The sequence below is a fragment of the Diadema setosum genome, chromosome 15 (assembly GCF_964275005.1).
Source record: "Diadema setosum chromosome 15, eeDiaSeto1, whole genome shotgun sequence".
Classification (NCBI taxonomy): domain Eukaryota; kingdom Metazoa; phylum Echinodermata; class Echinoidea; order Diadematoida; family Diadematidae; genus Diadema; species Diadema setosum.
Window position 1 is genome coordinate 13,970,967 of NC_092699.1, and position 21,041 is coordinate 13,992,007.

The 21,041-nt window shown below is 38.4% G+C and overlaps 1 protein-coding gene across 4 annotated transcripts; it reads right to left on the reverse strand.

The window, feature by feature from the left end:
- Positions 1–256: 256 nt before the first annotated feature.
- LOC140238944 (carbohydrate sulfotransferase 15-like) lies at positions 257–16,731 on the reverse strand. Of its 4 annotated transcripts, none has more exons than XM_072318839.1 (8): positions 16,664–16,731; positions 10,190–10,280; positions 7,373–8,020; positions 6,421–6,637; positions 5,455–5,538; positions 3,821–4,125; positions 2,628–2,772; positions 257–1,684 (listed from the first exon to the last, which is right to left on the reverse strand). In XM_072318839.1, exons 2-8 carry the CDS (start codon positions 10,214–10,216, stop codon positions 1,494–1,496), a joined length of 1,617 nt encoding a protein of 538 aa, XP_072174940.1. In that variant the 5' UTR covers positions 10,217–10,280; positions 16,664–16,731; the 3' UTR covers positions 257–1,493. The 4 variants fall into 4 exon arrangements, with proteins under 4 accessions (XP_072174940.1, XP_072174939.1, XP_072174941.1 ...); XM_072318838.1 differs by lacking the exon at positions 16,664–16,731 and adding an exon at positions 11,257–11,392; XM_072318840.1 differs by lacking the exon at positions 16,664–16,731 and having other exon boundaries at positions 10,186–10,243.
- Between the last annotated feature and the right edge of the window lie 4,310 nt (positions 16,732–21,041).

Sequence of the window (21,041 nt, forward strand, 5' to 3'; positions counted from 1 at the left end):
CTCCTTATATTCAGAGTGGTCAATACTCAATTTATGCTTTATCTTTTATCGAACGTACAATGCAAACGTAAGTAGCAGAAAACGAACATCATTGTGATATAGTCAGAGAGAAAGAATAAAACAAATCACTGATGAAAACCGCTTAACTATATGAATCCCTATCAACAAAACAACATCACTTTACGAGCATACCACGCTTCCAAATGTAAATTAGGAATTGTCCTTAATATGCTTAAAGGATAATGAGAACGCTGGAAGAAGAATTCTGCATTGAGACGAGCTGATTGGTTAAACGTCCAAAGACTTTGCTTTTCTCAAAGCTCACTACAAATCATGATAATAATCAAATAGTTATTGCTTAATGCTTTTTCTTTCTTTCTTTCTTTTTTTTTTCCTACCAGACGGCGTGGATTTACGTAATAATACGAGAAACGTCACATCGTAATTTGACACTTGTAGCAGAATACGGAAGAGGGGGTGGGCGTGTCTCCCTCTAGGCCATGAAAGCAATTGATGTAATGAGTCAAAGTGTCTGAATGAATGTACATTCAATCATACAAAACCTTGCAGGATACATTATGGACATGGATATCACCACAGCGACAGTGAAATCGTAGGACCGCTGTTAAGGTCTCACACTTTAAAGTGAGCTATCCCCGGCCTCATTATCTGCCTTATCAAAGATACCAAAATAAAGCGGGGAAAGTTTCATAAACAAATCAGCAAGACCAGTTCGATTAATACTTATTAACAATGTACAGTTGATGCGATGAATTTCTCTGCAGAATGCACCTCAGCTACTGGGTACACACGCTTTCGTTTCAATAAAGAGGGACTAATTTGTTTCAGCGTGGATTAACATAACGCTCGAAAAATTTGAGTAAAGAAACCTATTTATCTCATTAGGAACGTCTTTACTAGATGAGAACTCTTCGCAAACCTAAGGACTGGGGTAAAACAGGTTGATTTTTGGGGATGTGAAACTATCTTAACTTATCTTATCGACTATAAACATTTAGAAAATGGGGAAAGCTGTTTGTCGCATGTGTGCTGAACAAAAACTTTCTCCTTATAACCGCGTCGTAGGATTAGAGTCGCAGATCTAAAGCTTACTATAATCTACTGAAGAGTGACCGTATTTAAATACTATTGCAATTCCTTCTGTAAATGACGTGTAAGACGTGTCATACAACAGCAACAACCACTATTAAGCTCGGAGCATTTGTTCATTACTGGTTTTGCACACCCCTCCAAGAACACCGTGTACATACTTCTACGGGTTCAACACAAATAATCATTATTAAAAATCGATTTATCGACTGTCTGTTTTTTGTTTGCCCAATAGCCGCCATGATTTCACAACATTTTCTTGAAGCAGGAAGTCTTGCTTTACAGTTTCAGATCTTAAGTTCGGACATTGAACGTTACTAAATACATTGTGAGCACGGTTATGTGCCAAATGGGGCGCAAATCTAGGATGAGCCTTGCAAACGTCATGCGGTTCGCCACAAATAGTCGTCGTTTCCCAGCAGTCTGGAGAGATCCTCATTGAACGGCTGGTAAAACGCGTCTAATAGCCGCTTCGATTCCGGCAACATTTGTCCGAGCAAGACATCCGGGTCCCTCCTCTTGTTCTCTCTTCCCTGCGTTGTAACATTTTTCAGGACGGATGACGGGAGTGGGTCTGAAAATAAAGTGACGTATCCAACCGTCAAATAATGATGAAAGTAAACAGCAAAGTATTCTCAGCAGCATTTTATAAACACGGTGCATTTTCTGTCTGTCAGCACTTTATTACATAAAAAATGTTTACACAAACAAAGAAGAAGTGGATTTAAGCATAGAATTGTGATATAATGAATACACGAATAAAAAAAAAAAAACCCAAATGATCTTAATGTGCGGTCATTGTCAGTTATGTGTAATCTGTTTGTGCTTTTTTTTTCGAGGAGCGTATCGCGTAAGGAGGGAAAGTGTGTGCGTGTGTGTGTGCGTTTGAGTTTATGTTTGCGCGCTTCCTTGCTTGCTTGCTCGTTTGTATTTTGCATTTGGTGCCTACTTGCAGCCATGTTTGGCAAAGTCTCAGGCCAACTTGCCATACGAATGAGAAACAGCAATTGATAAAATATTGATAAGATATTAAGATCATACTTCTCCTCTTTATTCACATTATTGTTACAAGTTTGTTTGTTTTTTACTCTCCAGAGGAATCTGATATAAAATTTGTTTGATTTTTTTTTCTAACTGCAATTATATCCACCTATTTCATACGATTGCAATCACACCCTTTTTACTTTGAGCAAGATGTTTACCACGGTAAATGTTTATTGTATTTTGCCCGTTTGTGTATGTTCTGACCATTTCAGAATGTCTCAGATTTTTATTGTATTTTTCGAGACGTACCAAGTCACATGTTCATGTGAATTAGATCTTTGCTATGTGGTCATCGCTGAGTAGGGCCATCCATTTGTAGGGACCTGTTTTACGCAACTATCAAGGTATCATAATATCATATAAAAAAGGTGCCATAACAAACCATGCCATATCACACCATACCATACCATACCATACCATACCATACCATACCATACCATACCATACCATAAGAAGGCATAACTTGCACGTACATAGACCGAGAAATGCGAAGATTTGAGCCAGTTCTTTCGCGGGGTCTTTGGCCCAGTCCTCCGTTCGCAGAATGTAGAACTGTTCACGTGGAAATCGCTCCAGCCATTGCCGGATGAAAACGGAATAAAGGCCCACATTCAGCCTCTGGTATGCAATGGAGAATGTGACATAACCTGTATCATGACACATCTTACATTGTATGTCACGATTGGGGTAGGTGGGTGGCAGGACAACAGGGGCGGATCCAGGAATTCCGTAAAGGGAAGGCACCTTTATAAAAATTTGTTACAAAATTAAAGGGGGAGGGGCGCAAGCACCCCCCCCCCCCCATTTTTTTTCTTTTTATTTCTTTTGTTTTAACAAAAAATAAAGAGGGGAGCGCGCCCGGTGCGCCCCCCTCTAGATCCACCCCTGGGACAAGGAAAAACGTATTATACACATCAAATGATTTTTCAGTGGTGTTGGTGTGTGGTATGGAACATTTCTCTATGCATGTGTCATCACGTACCTATGAAAGTCGTTCATGTTTAGCGGGACTCCACTTTCCCCTGCATCTATTTTGCGTGTCTGTATTTTTGCAATATGACCATTTACATGCATCTTCATGTGCATTATGATCAATATCACCTGGGATGTGCAGATACTCTTCCTGGATGTTCACACTGAAGTAGTCTGAACTCCAATAAATAGCCTGCGATGGGTTCCGTGTTCCATGACGTCATCACATAAAAGTCGTAACATAAATCTCACAATGGCCAAGTTGCTCATATATCACCTGGGATGTGAAGATACTCTTCTTGGATGTTCACAAATCAAATCAAATCAAATCAATCAAGCCATCAGTCAATATGTAGCTATGAGAGACTTTCGAAGAGAAGTTAAATCCACTTCATGAAGTCTCTAATGAGTGTGTCTTATGTAATGAGCAAAAAGTCTCTCATAAGACTTTCATGAAACTGACCCATGTTGAATGCAAGTCCATGGGGGTGTTTCATAAAGCTGTTCGTGAAGTTACGAACGACTTACGAGCGACTGGTGATCAGTTCTTGTGCTGAATTATGGAAATTCTGATAAGTATAGCACATTAGAACTGATCACCAGTCGGTCGTAAGTTGTTCGTACCTTTACGAACAGCTTTATGAAACAGGGCCCAGCTCTGAAGTTTGTCGACAGTAGGTCTATGATAACTTACCAAGTGGGAGATTATTTGAGTGCATGTCCTGAAAGAGAACTGCTCTATACACTGGCGGAAGTCCTCAAGGCACAGTATAAGGCGGCGGTGGAAGTCCTCTGGCGATTTTTCCCGGCGCCACAATTTGTCAAATGCCATGTAGTCCGAGTAGAGCCGCTCCGACGGTGCACGTAGCAGAACAACGAAACGCGTATCGGGAAGAAGTGCGCGCATGACGTCCGCGTGCGTGAACGGAAGAGGAGCGCGAAGGGAAAACTTGCCTATGGAGTAGGCTGTATCCCACAATGTACTCGCCGAAGCATCAACTGCAAAATTGAATGAATGAAAAATAGATAAATAGAAACATAGATAGATAGATAGAAAGATAGATGGAGACATTATATAAAAATCAAAGAATGAATGAATGAATAAGTTATAGACAATAGAATAAATACGTAATAATATTTCCTCTATAATATGCATAATGTAATAAAATTTCGACATGGGGATGCGCAATACGACGAAAGACACGAGAGTATCAATCTACTGACCTTTCTCACATGTTATTACACTATCGGTGGAATTGCCGTTTGCTATGGCAAGGAGGTATCACACATACCTCATTGGCTCTACTGACATTCTTCAATGGGCAAAAGATGATCAGAAGACGTCTCTGTTTATCTATCTAATCTATTCATCACTTACCATGGCAGCCCGCAGGCAAACCTAAAGACATTTACAATAACAAATACGATTATTTTGTGTGTGTGTGTGTGTGTGTGTGTGTTTATGAATGGTGTTTTTAGATGTACTAGACCAATTAAAAAGTTTGTCGAATCGAAGTTTGGAGCGATGAATTAATGATTTTTTTTTTTGTGAGATAATGAAAAACATGTTATGAAATATAAATGAGCATGTAATTTTAAGAGGAATTCAGCATTTATTGAAAATTGGTTTTGAAATGGCTGAGATATACAAAACAGAGTGATCCTAATAAAAGGTGGGACCAACCTTTCATTACAATCACTTTGCTTTACTTTGTTTTTGATGTCTCAGCAATTCTAAAAACGCTTTTCATTAAACAAACTTTGAATTCCTCTTAGAATGGTATCCTCTATACAATTTCATAGTTGGTTTCTTGGTACAGTTGTATCTCACAAAAAGTTAAAAGCCCATTCCGCACCTCCACCAATACTGTACCATCCCTTTAATCGCCCCTACAGTGATGCTGACTAACATGTTCACATAGAATTCGAAACAGGTGGAGACAAACCAAAATTCACTGTTGCCGATAGGAGAGCAGTTTCGTCATTCCAAAGATGCGCAGAGACGGAATGTAAGATGTAGGTTGTGGTTCAGTTCAGTTCAGCTCAGTACAGTTCAGTTCAAATATATTTCTTCTTTCCACAATGAAATAATCTATAAACAGACATCTCACTTTCTTCAGTGACAAAATAGTGCATACAAATTTGTACAGAGAAATACTAATTGAACATTTTACAATGGATGCTGCGGTAAGAAAGTTGCTGAGATAACGAAAGTGAAATAATTGTCAATATGCACAGAGTAGTTGCCATATCTGCGACTATTGTCTTTCGATAATAGGCATTTACATAATTCACACCAAAGAATTGGTATGATATACAGGAACTCACGTGTGATAAGCTGCTTGTTCCCACCTTTTCTCATTTCTTTGATTAGATTTCTTTGATGGCCAAAGTAGTGGGTAACACTTGCTCCTGGATTGAGAAGGATAGAAAGAGATAGAAACAGGAAGAGAGAGATAGAAAGAAAGAAATATAGAGTAGAGAAAGTACAAAGGTATAGAGAGGGAGAGAGAGAGAACATTGACGAATTGAATATATTTCAATTTCCACAAGAGTTTTAAAAGACAAGTTCACCTTAATGTAGTTAATATAATGATCGAGAGAATGCACCAATATTAGTAGAACACGTCAGTGAACGTTTGAGGAAAATCTGATAATCCATTCATTAATTATGCATTTTAGAAGATCAGCGCTGCCATCGCTGGATAAGAAGACTACAATAGCTTGTGATGATGTGACATGCATAGAATAAAGGAAATTCACCATATTTTGTTTGTCTCTCGCAATAAAAGATCACTTTACTTGCCTATTACAGAATGTAGGGAGAACGATATATCCCTTAATTCACACCAGTGACAAGTCAAGGGAATGTGCACAATCAAAAAAAAAAAAGTTGTGGAATTCTCTTCATATTTTCCTTATCGTTCTACGCATGCGACTTCTTAACCTGTAGGAGTCTTCTCATCAAGCACTGACCACGCAGAAATTTTAAAAATTCATAACTTTTAAATGAATTGCCTGACTTCCGACAAACTTTCACTGATGTGTTCTACTGATATTGCTGCATTCACTCAATCCACATAAATATGAAGATGGAAATTCCCTTTAAATTCTATTCAGCTACTCCCTATCTATATAATCCATGGCTAATTCATTCCCTTTTTACTCTTTTGCAATTATTACTTCACTGCTATACTAGTATAATATAATACCTGATAGAAATTACATTTTCTCGTTCCGACAGTTTCTTTCTTCTGAGTGGAAAAGTGTTAACAGCCTATAATTTTTCCGTACTCGTAAATGTCGTACGCGTCCACCAGTGTGGCTCTTTCCACGCCTCAACGATGTCGGGGTGACTCAAGAGTTTCTTGTACAGATCGGTGGTGGCGCACTTCGGAAATCCGGCGAGAAAGAAGTAGGGCAGACACACCAGTCCCAAGTCATCCGTGGATGAGTAGAAACACGGACTTCGGTAGTCGGGTAAAAACCTTTTCGGGACCATTCGGAAAATCTGAAGGTGCCAGGGAGGAAAGAATGGGGTCATAGAAGAGCAACGAGTGTCAACGAGTGAAGGGGAAGAGGGGGTGGAGAGGGAGTATGAAATGTACAACTGGATTCAAACTGGCATTTAATTAGACACATATCAAATTCATTCGCTGTCCTATTTTCGTCTCTGACATGCCATATCATATTACTATCAAATCAATATTACCAATATCATTAAGATCATGAATAGTTCAAAACCACAAGAAACCCAAATCACTTATGTTTGAAGGAGGACACACAATCGTAAAGCATGGGATGGAAATATACCTGGCGATAGCATCTTTGACTGGCCACAAATCGGGGAATCTTTTTTTTTTTTTTCCCTAAACATCAATCAAAAGGGTCTACCTTGAATTATTCTCACCCCTCAAGAAGATGAATGAATTTGATTAGATATTCCCAGCATGTTACCTGATGAAAAATTTACCTTTCACCTTTCTTGAAAAGGATGATGTGTCCATACATTGGGACAAATTTTAATGTTACATACATGTCTTACGTGGCACAGCCAATTCCACAAGCAAAGAGATAAACAAACCAGCGAATACCATTTTTAGTTGAAGGGGCGGCTCCGCTCTACTTTCAAGCAGTTTTAAAATCATTGCAAACCGAAATTTGGTGCCTTATGTATCAACGCTAAGAAAATCGTCATATTTGCAGATCATAGGCTGACTGATAAGGAAAGTGTTATATGACAAACCATTCGACCAAGACGAGTCAGATTCTTTGGGAGCGCCGAACGGTTGTACGTCCACAGCGCTTTCCGGCTTGAAATAGCTGCCATATCCGCGAGTTCTTCGCGGATTTTCCGCAGCAATCCTTGGAAGTCGGTATCGTTTACGTGAAGAGATGCATTCAGCGGCAGTCCCTCCAACGTCTCTCTCCGCTGTAAATCCGCATCAAGTGTCCTCTCAAGGGATTTAAGTTCCTCGATAACGTTCCTACCGTGACTTATCTTTCTATGCATTGGTGATGTGCGATTAGCCAACGATCGGTGCATCGAGCGATTCGGGGTGTTTTTCAAGCCAAGTCGTGATCGAATCCCGCCTGTGACGTCAGAACGACCGTCTCTTTCTATTTTTCCGCCCATAACGAATTCAGTCCGAGGCAGCTTGCTGACTGAGTAACGTCTCTGCTGATTATTTCCCCAAGTAAACGGGGACCTCCTCCCAGATTCCCGGTCCCCATGGACGGTCGGGATTATGTACTCGCCGAGACGAGCCGACGAAAGTTCACGATCTGTCATGTCTGTCGAGTGCCAGTCATAATGGAGTGCTCGGTGGTAGTAGGCCAACGACAGGAAACTGCAAGCTGCGAAGAAGAAGCCGATAGTTTTCGGCTTCTGCAGCTGGAAAAGAAATATGATTACTGGAAGATCAATTAACTTTTCAAGATTAATGGGAACATTCCCTCTCTATATATTCTTCACAAGTCTATCTCTTAAAACAAACACACACAAAAAAAAAACCCCAACAAAACAAAACAGTAGTATAGGGAGAGATTACCTCATTTGGGATTTTTAGCCCTAATTTATGGGTACAGAAGAAAAGGATCAGTGATGGATACTGCCAAACTTTGGGGGAAAAATGGCTACATGAATATTAACATTGGTACTGCGTCAGGTAAATGGACGAAAAATTGAGGTGTCTTTAAAGCCAGTTCTCAGAAGGGCTTAAAATTCATCTTCCACCATTTGGAATTTCCTTGAAATCGCAAGGGTCTACCAAGAAACTTACCTGGCTGACGCGATTTGCCAGGACGATTCGCTATTTGATATAAAAAAATGTAGAATAATTTCAATCGTAGTACAAGACTTAAATCCCAGAAGAGCCATTCCCGTTAAACATTGTGGGTAGGTAGAACATTTCGTAACGATATCGTGCCCTAACAATCGTATTTTCTACTGCTGTTACCCGATTTGTCGATTATCGATAATCGATTATAAACAAAAAATACGTACGTAGCAACCACGATCGGGCATGCTCCTATTAAAAGATTTCGGCAAACCTTCTTTTTTTTTGGGGGGGGGGGATAATATTTCGTACTTCTGTCGTTACCCAATTGAAATTGTGTTACTACAGCCTTATTTTACACATAAATTCTAATGTGTATGTAATACATTGTTGATCAAAAAATTAACAGGTGTGTAGGCACATGGGAACTATGTTTTCACTTTAAAGTTATCACTGATTTTTGAAGAAAATCATCAAATCTATCATACTAATTTGATTCTCTTGTGGACCCGAGAAACGTGGGGATGGGTGGCATTGAACCTTCAACCAACCAACCACGAGCGCTACTAAACAACATTAAACGGACTTAAACGGAACCTGTTAGAAGAATTCGTTTTCATAATGACATTTTGAACCATTGTGATTTTTCCCTTTTGCCAGTCCAATGTTCCCCACACTAGTCTATTCACACGATTTGTTTTTGTTTTTTTTTTGCGTTGTTATAAAAGAATTAAGGACCGCCTTTATATAATTATTTGCTCTGTTTCGTTTCTTTTTCCTTTCACATGGGGTTGATCCTGAGTACATTTTGCAGTTAAAATGATACAAAATTGTATCTCCACACCGAATAGATTGCAGACGCCGGTTAGGAAAACTGGAATCGATTTCCAACCTCCTAAAACTTCAAAAATCAATTCAACCTTGATCATTTCAGTTTCAAATAGGCGTTGATGACGTCACTGAATCTCTGGTTAGAAACTGAAGAGGGCAATCTGAATAATGTCCATCTAATTTTTTTCGACAAACTATGAAGGCCTGTCTGTGAATGGGAAATAGCATTTGCAATGGAGTGCAGCAGGTCAGGTTAGGAGGAAAAAGGTTAACAAAGCAACTGTGTACCATTAGGAGCAGTGATTACAAATAATATTCGAACTTTACAATGCATCTAGTATATAGTTCAGTTGTATCACAAAACATTTTACCACATAAAAATTTGGCAATAAAGCCGCAAATACAGGGGAAACATCACAACATTGAGAAAAAATTTCTCAATAAAACTTAACTATTGACGGTTTATTCTAGAAACGATTTTGATAAAGCTATTGTTCCAATTTTGTATATATTCAACATTGATTATCATGATTAACATTATTCTTATGTTGGTTGTTTTCTAACGGCTAACTCACATTATAGAACTATTTTGAAGCACTAAAGTTAGGTTTGTTTGTTGTTTGTTTGTTTTTTCATCTGCAAATGATAGATAGTGGCTCTAATGCACGAAAAAAATCACTCCTCCCCCCCCCCCCCCCACACACACACCGTCAAGCAAAATACATTAGGCCTACATACCATAGTGCATGATTATCTACACAAAGTCATGCTCACTTTTTCTCTCTCTTTCTCCTTGCAACCGTTTGGTAGAAATGACTTCGCTGAATGTATAACAGCAGAACATTACGTCTCCGTATGATGGTGGATGTGTGCGTGCGTGTGTGTGTGTGTGTGTGCTTGTGTGTGTGTGGGGAGGGGGGGGGGTGGGGAAAAATCAAATGTCTCATACCTACCAGTCCTTTCCCTATTCCTGTCGCCATGTTTGCTTGACACGTACGTGCTGAACCTTGAAATCACTTCAACCCGAGATCCTGCGGAGGAGGCCTGCAACCATCAGATGAAAACGGAAAATAGGTGAGAGGGAGAGAGAGGGAGAGAGAACAGAGGATGCACGGTGACTGTATCGCCAATCTAATAATGGTCTTATATTGCTAAAAACTTGCCGTAGGCTCAAACTGGGGTCGAAATCGACAAGATCAGGCATAGCTTACTTTAACAGTCCTTCCTTATTTTTGACAAGGGTTGCCGTGAGGTATGCGTCAGACGTCCAGATTCGAATTCAAGTTGGCAATGATTGTCAGGATTTATTATTAATATCATTACGCCTCTTTCGTAGTGCAGTTTGAATTGAATGCTTCCGCTATATTCTTGATAAAGAAACTGGACATGTCGTCCGGGGATTGGGGGGGGGGGGGGGATGGGGGAATGATGGGACTCACTCACGTACAGGGACGTATAGATCCCAATGTGTTTCATTCATTCATCGTAATGAGCAGGGTGCTCACGAGTGAAGCGGTCCACCCACATACTGAGTACCCACGTACCCACGCCAAAAACGGGCTATGTGATGCCGATCAGCAGCGGAGATCGTATTCCTGCCATTACCAAATCTTCTTACTCTAAACAAAAAGTGTTAGAAATTGGAAAAATGGTTGCTAACAATACACATAACAATGCCAAAGGATAGTAACGTTAGACCCCTAAATTCGGGATGACGCCTGTCACAGACTCAAGACAGAGCAAAAAGGAAGCCAACAGTGCTTACGTGAATTACTGACAATTAATAACTACATAGCCTGCCACAATGCAGCAACTATCCCCCGCCCGGTAAACTGCTTCACGTCCTCTTTCATTTTACTCAATGCACCGTGATTCGGCGTACTTTATTGGCACGCATTGCCATTGAAAATACCTGTACCATTGGGATGCCTACATAGGCCTACAACACGGCTATGCACGTAGAAATTGACGTACATCGTGTGTCCTATAATTACTAGTATTAGATACGGCATCAACTCACCGGCAGTAAAACGGCAGCTCGACAAGATCCGACCCTGTAGAGGGATCATTTTTTTCGTCAGGTAGAATCAGAAACTACTAAAGGAAACAACTAAATTAAGCTCCTCACAGTACTGTAGTAGTATTCACCTGTAGGCCTACGTACCAAGTACATAAGTATGCACTGTATACACGTGTGTTTACAAACGATAGTCTTAGCTTTGTATTATTACGTAATGGTCAATCCCTAGCCGCGCAGTCCAGTGAGCGAGAAGGTGACTGTGCTGCGCGTACGTTACACACATAATACGCGCCTGTACAAAGCGCCGAGATTACGTTTTTTTCTTTTTTTAATCTCTGCTCTTTCATTGCCCATACAGATACATTTGAACTAACTTTTGCACAGTGTGTAGTGAATGCTTTGTATGAAAAATAGAAATATAATGATCTAGAAGTAGATCAGTGAAAAAAATTGCGAAAAGCAAACTCATATCAGAAAAGTTATGTACAGTATCGAGTAATACTTGGCATTGTGATTTATCTAGGTGAGAAGAAGTTCTTAATAAGGTTTGTACACAAAAATTCACCAGTCATATCAAATTTTCCTATCAAAAAAGAAAAAAGAAAAAAGGAAGATCTTCCGACATCCTCTTGGTATCATGATAATAGGACTACGCTTTTTTGTGTCCTCGATCGGATAAGTTCTGTGTCCAAAAGTTTGAGAAAAAACAGTAATGAGAACCAGTTAAATTTTGTGTGTAAACCAGATATAGAGAGCTGCTCAACGCTATAGATCACAGAGAGTTGCCAATTACCTTATTCTCTAAATTTACAGTTCATCACTTTAAAAAAAAAATTCATCTGACATTTTCCAAAATCTTCACCTATTTCTTTGTCTTTATACAAAGGAATGAAATATCAGAATCAAATTTCCCTTTATAATAAAAGTAGCCGCTCCTTTATATTATCAAGGAGATTTCGCATTTTCAGATCTGAAATCCAGCGATCTGGTGCACGCTTTTGGTGAAATTGTGGGTTTTTTTTTTTATATCACAAAGTAAGAAAAATAAATATTCACAGATAACTGAATGACTAAATCGGGGTATCTCAGCTCTTAATTGTTTCGAGTGTGAGATATGTGTAGGCCTATAGTGATAAATGGAAGTTGGGGGGGGGGGCCTCCCACATTTTGCATATTTAGAATTGAAATAGAACGATCTGATGCACACTTGTGTGAAATATTCGGAAATTCGTCAATTCCCAAAGTGTGCCGAGTCTAAATCTTTGATGGATAGGAACCGAGAGGGCAAAAGGTAATTCAATAGAAGATGGCGAGGGCACTTTTGAACATAAAAGTTATTTGTATTGAAGTGACAAATATGATGGACACTTTTTGATGAAATATTCTGAAATTTGTTAATCCCCCAAGTGTGCTAAAAGAAGTGAATAATGGAAGGGGACCTAAAGGGGGATGGTAATGTGGGAGGCGGTATCCCACGCGAGAGAGATTTTACATTAATTAGAAATGAAACTCAGCAATCTGGTGCACACTTTGGGTGAAATATTTATTGGACAGTTTTCTTTCAAAATAACAAGAAAATCTTCTCATCTCGGGAATAATGGAGGGGGGGGGGGGTAAATGATATTTTGCCCCCCCCCCCCCCACCATATCGAGGAACATTGATTGCACAAGTTGAACAAGTTAAAGGGGCCCTGAAATCCAAATGCACGTTTATTTGTGTTGATTTATGATACCCTCAACATCACTTTTGTGGTGAAACGAATATCTAGAAACATTCCATGTATTTTTAACGGTTTTTTTTTCTTCTATTTTTCTTCAGATTACTTGGGAACGCCCATCAACGAAAATCCTTCCAAACCAGTCAATATTAATATTCTTGAGATGACCTCATCTGTCAATCATTGCTAAAGTACTGAAATGTTTAACAAAAGACATTGGAATGCACCTTCCCCTCGACTCAGCATAACTTGCATGTTCCCTCGCCATGTCTTTTGTTAGTCACATTTATTAAATATGACAGAAACATGCAAGTTATGCTGAGTCGAGAGGAAGGTGCATTCCAATGTCTTTTGTTAAACATTTAACGAGTGATGGTCTGTTACCTAATAGTTAATCTGCTCCATTTTGGAGATAGACAATGCTATTGACTGCAGAAAGAAAAATCACAGTTGCAGGGAGAACTTTCGTTTCTAGCTGTAGAAAAAGGGTCCCCTGTGACAGTTACATTATCCACGCTCTGAGAGGAAAAAAGATTGAGAAATCCACTGAAAATCAGAGCTTGTATGCTATGGAAAACTCATATGATTATTAAAGAATTACAAAAAGAGGATACAAAAGTCATTCTGGACATGGCAGACATTACAAGACATAGACGGGACAGAAAAAAAAAGAAATAAGCATGCAAACGAATACAAATTACAGTAAAGCATGACTGTATCACACTTATTATACAAGGCGATTGGGAAGACATTTCATTACACATCAAACTTGTATAATCTGAATTGATGTGTCTTGTCTAACATTGTCTAATGCCATCCTGATTGTTTTTAAATAGAATTTACATAAATCGCAGTGACACAAACAGGAGATATGAGGAAATTCCCAACAGCCGGCAATGAATAACAAAGCGTCTATAACGCAGAACCAGAATTCATCCTTGAGGCCAATATTCTGACGTATGATAGAGCTTACATGCAGACATGGCATCGGGGCCCAAGTTGAACGACCCCAGGTGTAGGTCTTCAGTTTCCGTTCTCAGTGATCCCAATATCACACGGTGGATAAAGGACACGTTTTCTAACATTAAAGGTTGGAAATAAACAAGAGCCGAGAATGAATAAATGGTTGCTGTCGGGGGAATATGTAATCGAACGTTATCTAATTCGGCACTGCTTTGCCAAATTCATCACACGGAATATGTCACGTACAGATCTGTCTTTTGAGAGTTAATTCAAACAAGAAGTGCATACGTGCATGCCAGATTCTGTGCATGCAGAAATAGTAGAACACATCAGTGAAAATTGAGAAAAAAGAAATCAGACAATTCTGCTCAAAAGTTATTTCTAAAAACCCAAGTGTTGTCACAGCTGGATGGGAAGGGTGCAACGATAGCTGGTGCAACCAGAGTGTCACTACAAAAACAAAATTCCATAAAATTATTATTATTATTATTATTATTATTATTATTATTATTATTATTATCATTATCATTATTATTATTATTATTATTATTATTATTATTATTAGTAGTAGTAGTAGTAGTAGTATTAGTATTATTAGTATTATTAGTATTATTACATGGAACGTAAATATTTCCCTCTACTTGCTTGATTAAACTAATGTGTACTAAGGATTGATACTCTCCTGCCTTGTCTTATAGGTGGATATGGCGCTCTTCCTTCATGCAAGAAAAGTAAAAATAATCATAATATTTTAAAATTCTCTTTATATTCTTTGTATCGTTCCTCTGCGGTAATGATAAGTATACAAACTGGTTTTTTTTTTTTTAGCCTCCTTATCTAACACTACAATGGCGATGACAGCACATGAAACACATCAAAGCTTTTTACAAATGTCTGACTGTTGAAAGGATTCTCCAATTTTGCTTATCCGATTTCTATTCATCTGCATTTATTGAATTCACACATACTTGCAAGGCATTTAGTGTACGCTTCAAGTAAATCTCTCAATATCATCATTATCATTGTTATCATAATAATACAGAGCAGCGGGAGATTTTTTATTGTTGGTTTTTGTGTTTGTTTTGTTTTGTTTTGTTTTACGGAAACTGGGTGTAACGTTCTGCCAAAGTGACCATCAACTCAGCAAATTATTTTGTCTTAATAATAAATAACATTTCTTTTTATTAAACATTTTGGAAAATTACGATTTTAGCTTTGTGTTTTACCCTGTTTTGGTATCATAGCTTAAAAACTGCATTCAGGAATGATATCCTTAACATAGGAATCAACGAAAATCAAGAGGTCATTGAGAGCGTTAAAGATAACCATATGTAAATAAGCAAAAAGGTACATTTTGCAAACTCCTGTATAGTAGTCGAAAACAACTCTTGATATTCAACGCTCATAGACCCATCTACTCCATGTGGATGTGATTGCAACTGGCATGGAATGATTACTTTACGGAATATTGTGGGAATATTAGAAGCAGCACGTCGAATTCGATTGTTACTATACTTGATGGGCTGCAGCTTGCTTCCACAACTTCCGCCATTCAGCCATGAGGGTGTGTGGGGGATGGGGGTGATGATGGTGGTGTGGATCCTTCTGATTTTCCTAATATCGTAATGTATAATATCATAAGGGTTTGCATTGAACAACGCGGTTTATACTCTTTGGAGAAGGAGAGCTACAAAGCTAGAGATGTACCTTACACCGTGTTCTGAAGATTTTAATTCTGGCAGCACGTCACTCTATATGACATCGGACATTTTACTGGCCTCCTAGTCAAGGCGTATAGTGTTGCATTTCTTCCTCCAGCGTTCTTTTAAATTTTTCTAATGGCCACTAAAAAAAGAAGAAATGGATTCACAACGCGCGTGTACAGTTTCATTAATATATTGTTTTTATTAATTGTTTAAACTTAGATAGTTTCTTTGGTTTTTGTGTTCTCGTCCCTTAATTTTTTTCACCGTAGTTAACTAAAATTTTCGAATATTATTTTGTGCTCATGCCCCTACAACATCTCATATTTTGACATGCATGTTTCATCATTATTTACTTTGACCTTAGCACAAACAACAATAAGTGTGAGCGTCAACTTACCACTTTCGAATAAAGGACACATGCAGGTCATTCGGAGTTGTTGCGTTTCTTTTTGTCAACGTAGTGGTAAGGTGTTTTTGGTTCACAACAAACGTAAAAGACTTTGCGTATATTTGAAAAATGAATAAAAACAAAAGAAATAGAAAAATTAAATAGTGAAATAACACAAAATGAATATCAAAAGCAATAGCCTTCTTAAAACTTCTTACACTCATACCAGGTATTGTCACGTTTTACTAGTTGGGATAAATAATCATGCATTATAGTTACAGTTTGTAGGTCAAGATTCCCAGACACTAGGGCCTACCAGTACTGCTCCCAAAGGTAAACAGAACCCTTTAACCATAAGCCCACATTTGCTGCCCAGATATTTCACTAATTCACTTTCACGTATGATTATTGCCATGACGCGTTTGCTAACGAAGCCGTGCCGTGAAATGTACATACCTTCCAATGCCTTGCATACTATTTGCATTCTGAGCCAACCCAAGGGATCTAGTCAAAAAGTACATGATGCACAATGATAGCGAGCCAGCTTGTGACTGCCCTTATGCATGTTATCGCATTGCCATTTCACGCGACACATGCATGACGCGAATAGAAATGAAATGAACAATTCTTACCTTGATACCATGGAGCTATGATTCCTGACGTCTCTGCCCCTCTGTGTCAGCCTGTACGCATGTTTTCGACGAATTATTTCCTCCACCCTCTATCTGGAAACATCACAGCCATGTATGTGTTTCTCGAGAGGACGTCCGGCAGATACCCTCAGAACTACAAACAATACATCACCAAGTCTATCTTTGTTTTAAGTATAAGTTCCGGAGGTTTCCCACCGAATTGTTAGTGTGCGTGGTCAGGAGACGAATTTTGGTAGTCTTGTTATGATAGTCATCTTATACCTGGTTAGAACATAAGGAAACAGGACATGGTGCAAACAGTATCATTTGCGGACAGAGTCGTCCGAAAATCTTTGCGAAAAAACAAACAAACATGTTATGAGATTATAGGAAACGATATCTATCGGGTGCATCTTAATCCGTCGCACTTGTTATACATTAATGTCTTGAGTGGCTCAAAGCCCAGTTTTGATTAAGCAGACAATGGTTTGAATTTCCAGAATATGTCTCAGCTATGTAGCTTCGGAGTGTTCCCAGAACGGGCGATAAACGTCTTTTGATGTAATTATTGCTGAATCCTCAAAACACGTTGCAGAATACCTGAACGCGTTTCTATAGGCGAACAGAACAGTTTGTAGACAGCATAGGGCTCCATTCTTAAGATTGGATACAAAAGTAACAGTTGCTTCTGTATTTTTCGGTGAACTTCTAAACATTCTTTCCAAGGGTGGATCCTCTTCTAAAATATACTATTTTAATTTCATTTAGATTGTCTGTAGGTCCTAGTTGTTTTCAAATTCATGTTTTGTCATTACATGCATTATTTCATTTTTATTTCTTTTATTTTTGTGTTTCTCTTTTCATGTTACTCATGTTTGTTCATTATCTTTTACATCTTGTGTCATGCATAATCTAAAAGAATTGTGTTCACAATATTTTTCTTGATACTGGTATTTATATTCCACAGTTGTTTTTTCGAAAGAGGCAATAAAATCCTACAAATTCAAATTCCACAATATATGGCAGATGGTTTGCATACAATGTATTGATAATGAATAATAGATGATTACCAAGTGGGACTTTCGATTATATAATTCAAATTAATTTTGGAAAGATATATAATAAAGAGAGTCATGACCGACGGGTATGAAGCTATCTCTTCAAGTCCTTATCGAAACAAAAACTAATGTACATGTGTGTGTGTGTGTGTGTGTGTGTGTGTGTGTGTATGTGTGTGTTTGTGTGTACGTGTCTGTGTGCAGATGTATGTATGGATGTGTTACAGCTATAAACATGCATTTTCATCGTATGTATTGTTTTTACTCAAATTCGTATGAGCCTGTATGACGTATGCATGCGTAATAATGTTATAATATAGTATATTATGTCGCGAAAACTGTGATATAAGTGTTGATGTGTGTGTGTATGTGTGTGTGTGTGTTGTGATAGACTATTATATTTTGATAAAGACTGGGTCTGGTTTCACAAACTATCACAACCAATACAGCTTGTTATCCTCTCCTTCAACGTCCCATTCGTTGACAGTATCTGACATGTTGATCGTCAGGGGTCAGAGGTCAGAGGCTTTTTCTATTGACCTCACGAATCGATGAACAAGAATGCAGGCGGGAGAGGCCGTAGAAGACAGAGGCGGAGAGGGAAAGAGAGAGAGGGGGGGGGGGGAGTAAATTATTACTTCGTTTTTGCGTGCGTGAGAGAAAATGCATATGGATTATGTTTGTATGTATTTGTATGCGTGTGGCAGTATGATATTTCACGTGGGGGTGTGCATGGGTGTGTGAGTGTTGTCAATTAAAGGGCATTAAAATTACTTGCAGCCAATGTTTTAAAGAAAAAAAAAAAGAAGAAATGGAAGTAAGTAAAATTGACAATCTTGAAAGCGATCGAAAGTTGTATAAATAAACATGTATTGTAGGCCAAGGCTTAAAACTATAGTGAGGTGTATGGACGCATTTGTCTTGCCCTTGTGTGCGTGGATGCAAATTTGTTGTAGAATGTGTTTGTGTGAGTCTCTGTACCAGGTGCAGGGTCCATGGTTTGACTTTAATGGCCTTGCACCAATTTAGTGGACTAGCCATTAGCGCTAGAATAATGTCAAAATAAACCTGAAAATTCTTATAAAGCAACACGCCAGATTAGAATAAATTGCTCTATCGATTAGACTTGATAAATTATGCGTTTACACCTGTTAATACTCTTTTCATTGTTAAAAAAAATAAGTAATTTTAAAAAAATATAAAAAATATCCGAAATATTTACTGTCTTTCGTGTTTCACACATTTTTACTACATCAATGTATTTACTAATTTACTCCATTAGTTCTGAAATTTGAATAATCAAAAAGGGACGGGGGGGGGGGGGCGGATTGCAGATCAATCCCCGGTTACAGTTTCACACAAAGGTGTAGGCCTTTCTGAAGATAGGCCTATAAGCCGTAGTTTTAAAAGTGTCTTTTGTAAAAAGGAAATAAATAAAAAAAAAATGAAAATGAGTAAACAAATAAAGATTCACCCTCACCATCCACACCTCATTAGTATGGCTTGTATACTTCTGTTATGTTTTTATATTCCAGATCTCAAGTATCTTTGGTGCGACAAAGTGATAAGGCTAGGACTGGTCTACTTTATGTAAAGGTGAGCCACTTTGGAGTTGCATTCTGTGAGTTAGAAGATTAAAGAACAGTGAGAAAAACAATGATATTCAAAGGTGTAATAATGAGCGATATCATGGACAGCAGACTGCACAACCCGTCATGCATGAATTTTTTTGACGTCGCAGTGAAAGACAATTCTCAACATTCCAATTGAAGTTTGATATAAGAACAAGATGGACTACGTAAGTGGGTAATATCTTTTTTTTTTTTTTACAACTGAAGAGTTTTAAACATTTCAAAGTAAGTCCATCATTAGATAGAGCAAAATAAACATTTCCAGTAAAAAAAATAATACCTGACTTGATACAAAACACGGAATATTCTAGAAGTTATTGATTAAAAATTATTATTTTCTAAATAATTGTCTTTGCTATTTAGCAGCTTTAATCACAATAATGGAGTTAGATCGTTTGCGATACCACTCTTCAACTGTTTCGTTTCGATAATTCGGTTACATTTAATCCATCGCCTACTCCGAACTGGTCTGTAGGGTGGAAAGGGCTCGCAGACTGGTTGGCACGGGTGGACCAGTGTGTATTGTATATAGAGCGCCATCTATTGCCGTCGTTTTAACTCCGTTCACGGCGTTGTACACTATTTTATCATAATATCAACTTAAAGAGGGTGAACAACTAGTCGTTCTTCTTCTTCTTCTTCTTCTTTTTTTTTTGGGGGGGGGGGGGGGCATTTGGAAAGGTGCTGTTCATATTGCAAATAGTATACTTTTCTTGTTACTTTCATGGATCGTAAAAAAGGAAAGAAATGAGATGTAGACGTAGTACATGTGGGAGGCCTATACGTGCATGTCTTTTTACCACCTTGCCTTTCTAGACAGTGTGTGCTCTTAATGCATCACTCCTGACATTCGTCAGGAATATAATAAAGCATATCATTAAAGCACGAGAAAGAAATGAGATCCCTAACCCCTCCTCAGTACCTGTCCATCCTTAGTCTCCACTTCTCCAGTCCCCTTCCCCTCCCACTTCTGAAACAAAATAGAGAAAAGTATGTCTTCGAAGAACGTTGAAAAAAAAAATGTATTGATTTCTTTACATTATTCCCATCCGTTCAAAATATCTCTCCTACGACTTCCCCTCAAAAAGGCACCTGTCTCCTAATCCGTCTAAGAATTCGTGGATTTGTTATTGTTTGTTGTGTGTGTGTGTGTGTGTGTGTGTGCGCGCGCGCGCATGTGTGTTATTGTTGTTATTGTTTATTACAGTATAGAATAGACTGCAAAGATGAATTCATAAGTTTTGGTGGAAGAATGAACCAATCACAAATTGCTGTATGTCAGTATTTCGAAGAAGGGGGGGGGGGGGGGCTAACATGTGGAAAGCTTTTTAAATTCAAGTTTATTGACAGGATTAAGAAGTTGCAAAGTCAATAAAAAGGAAACAACGGATATCTCATATCACGAATTTTCCTTTCAATCGCTTATGACACACTGCTTTTTGGAACTGGGTCTAGTATAAGTGTGAGAGATAGGACTGATATTGAGCAGCCATTTCAAAGACTAACATGACATGACAGATCTCCTCGCTGCGTCATTTAACTCATGCCATCTACATCTAGCATGTCAATGACACACGGTCGTGGAGCATAATATTATCGTAATGGGAAGAATATTGACATCCCGGTTTTGCATGTGCGTGTTCATCTCGTCAATTTGTCGTCACACTCGTGGGACAAAATTACATTGCC

Coding starts and splice junctions, on each gene's coding strand:
- LOC140238944 (XM_072318839.1), bottom strand. CDS start 10,216: ATGGCGACAGGAATAGGGAAAGGACTG. Junction 5,539..6,420: donor GACGCGTACGACATTTACGA/GTACGGAAAAAT, acceptor TTCTCAATCCAG/GAGCAAGTGTTACCCACTAC. Junction 4,126..5,454: donor GAACAAGCAGCTTATCACAC/GTGAGTTCCTGT, acceptor TCAATTTTGCAG/TTGATGCTTCGGCGAGTACA.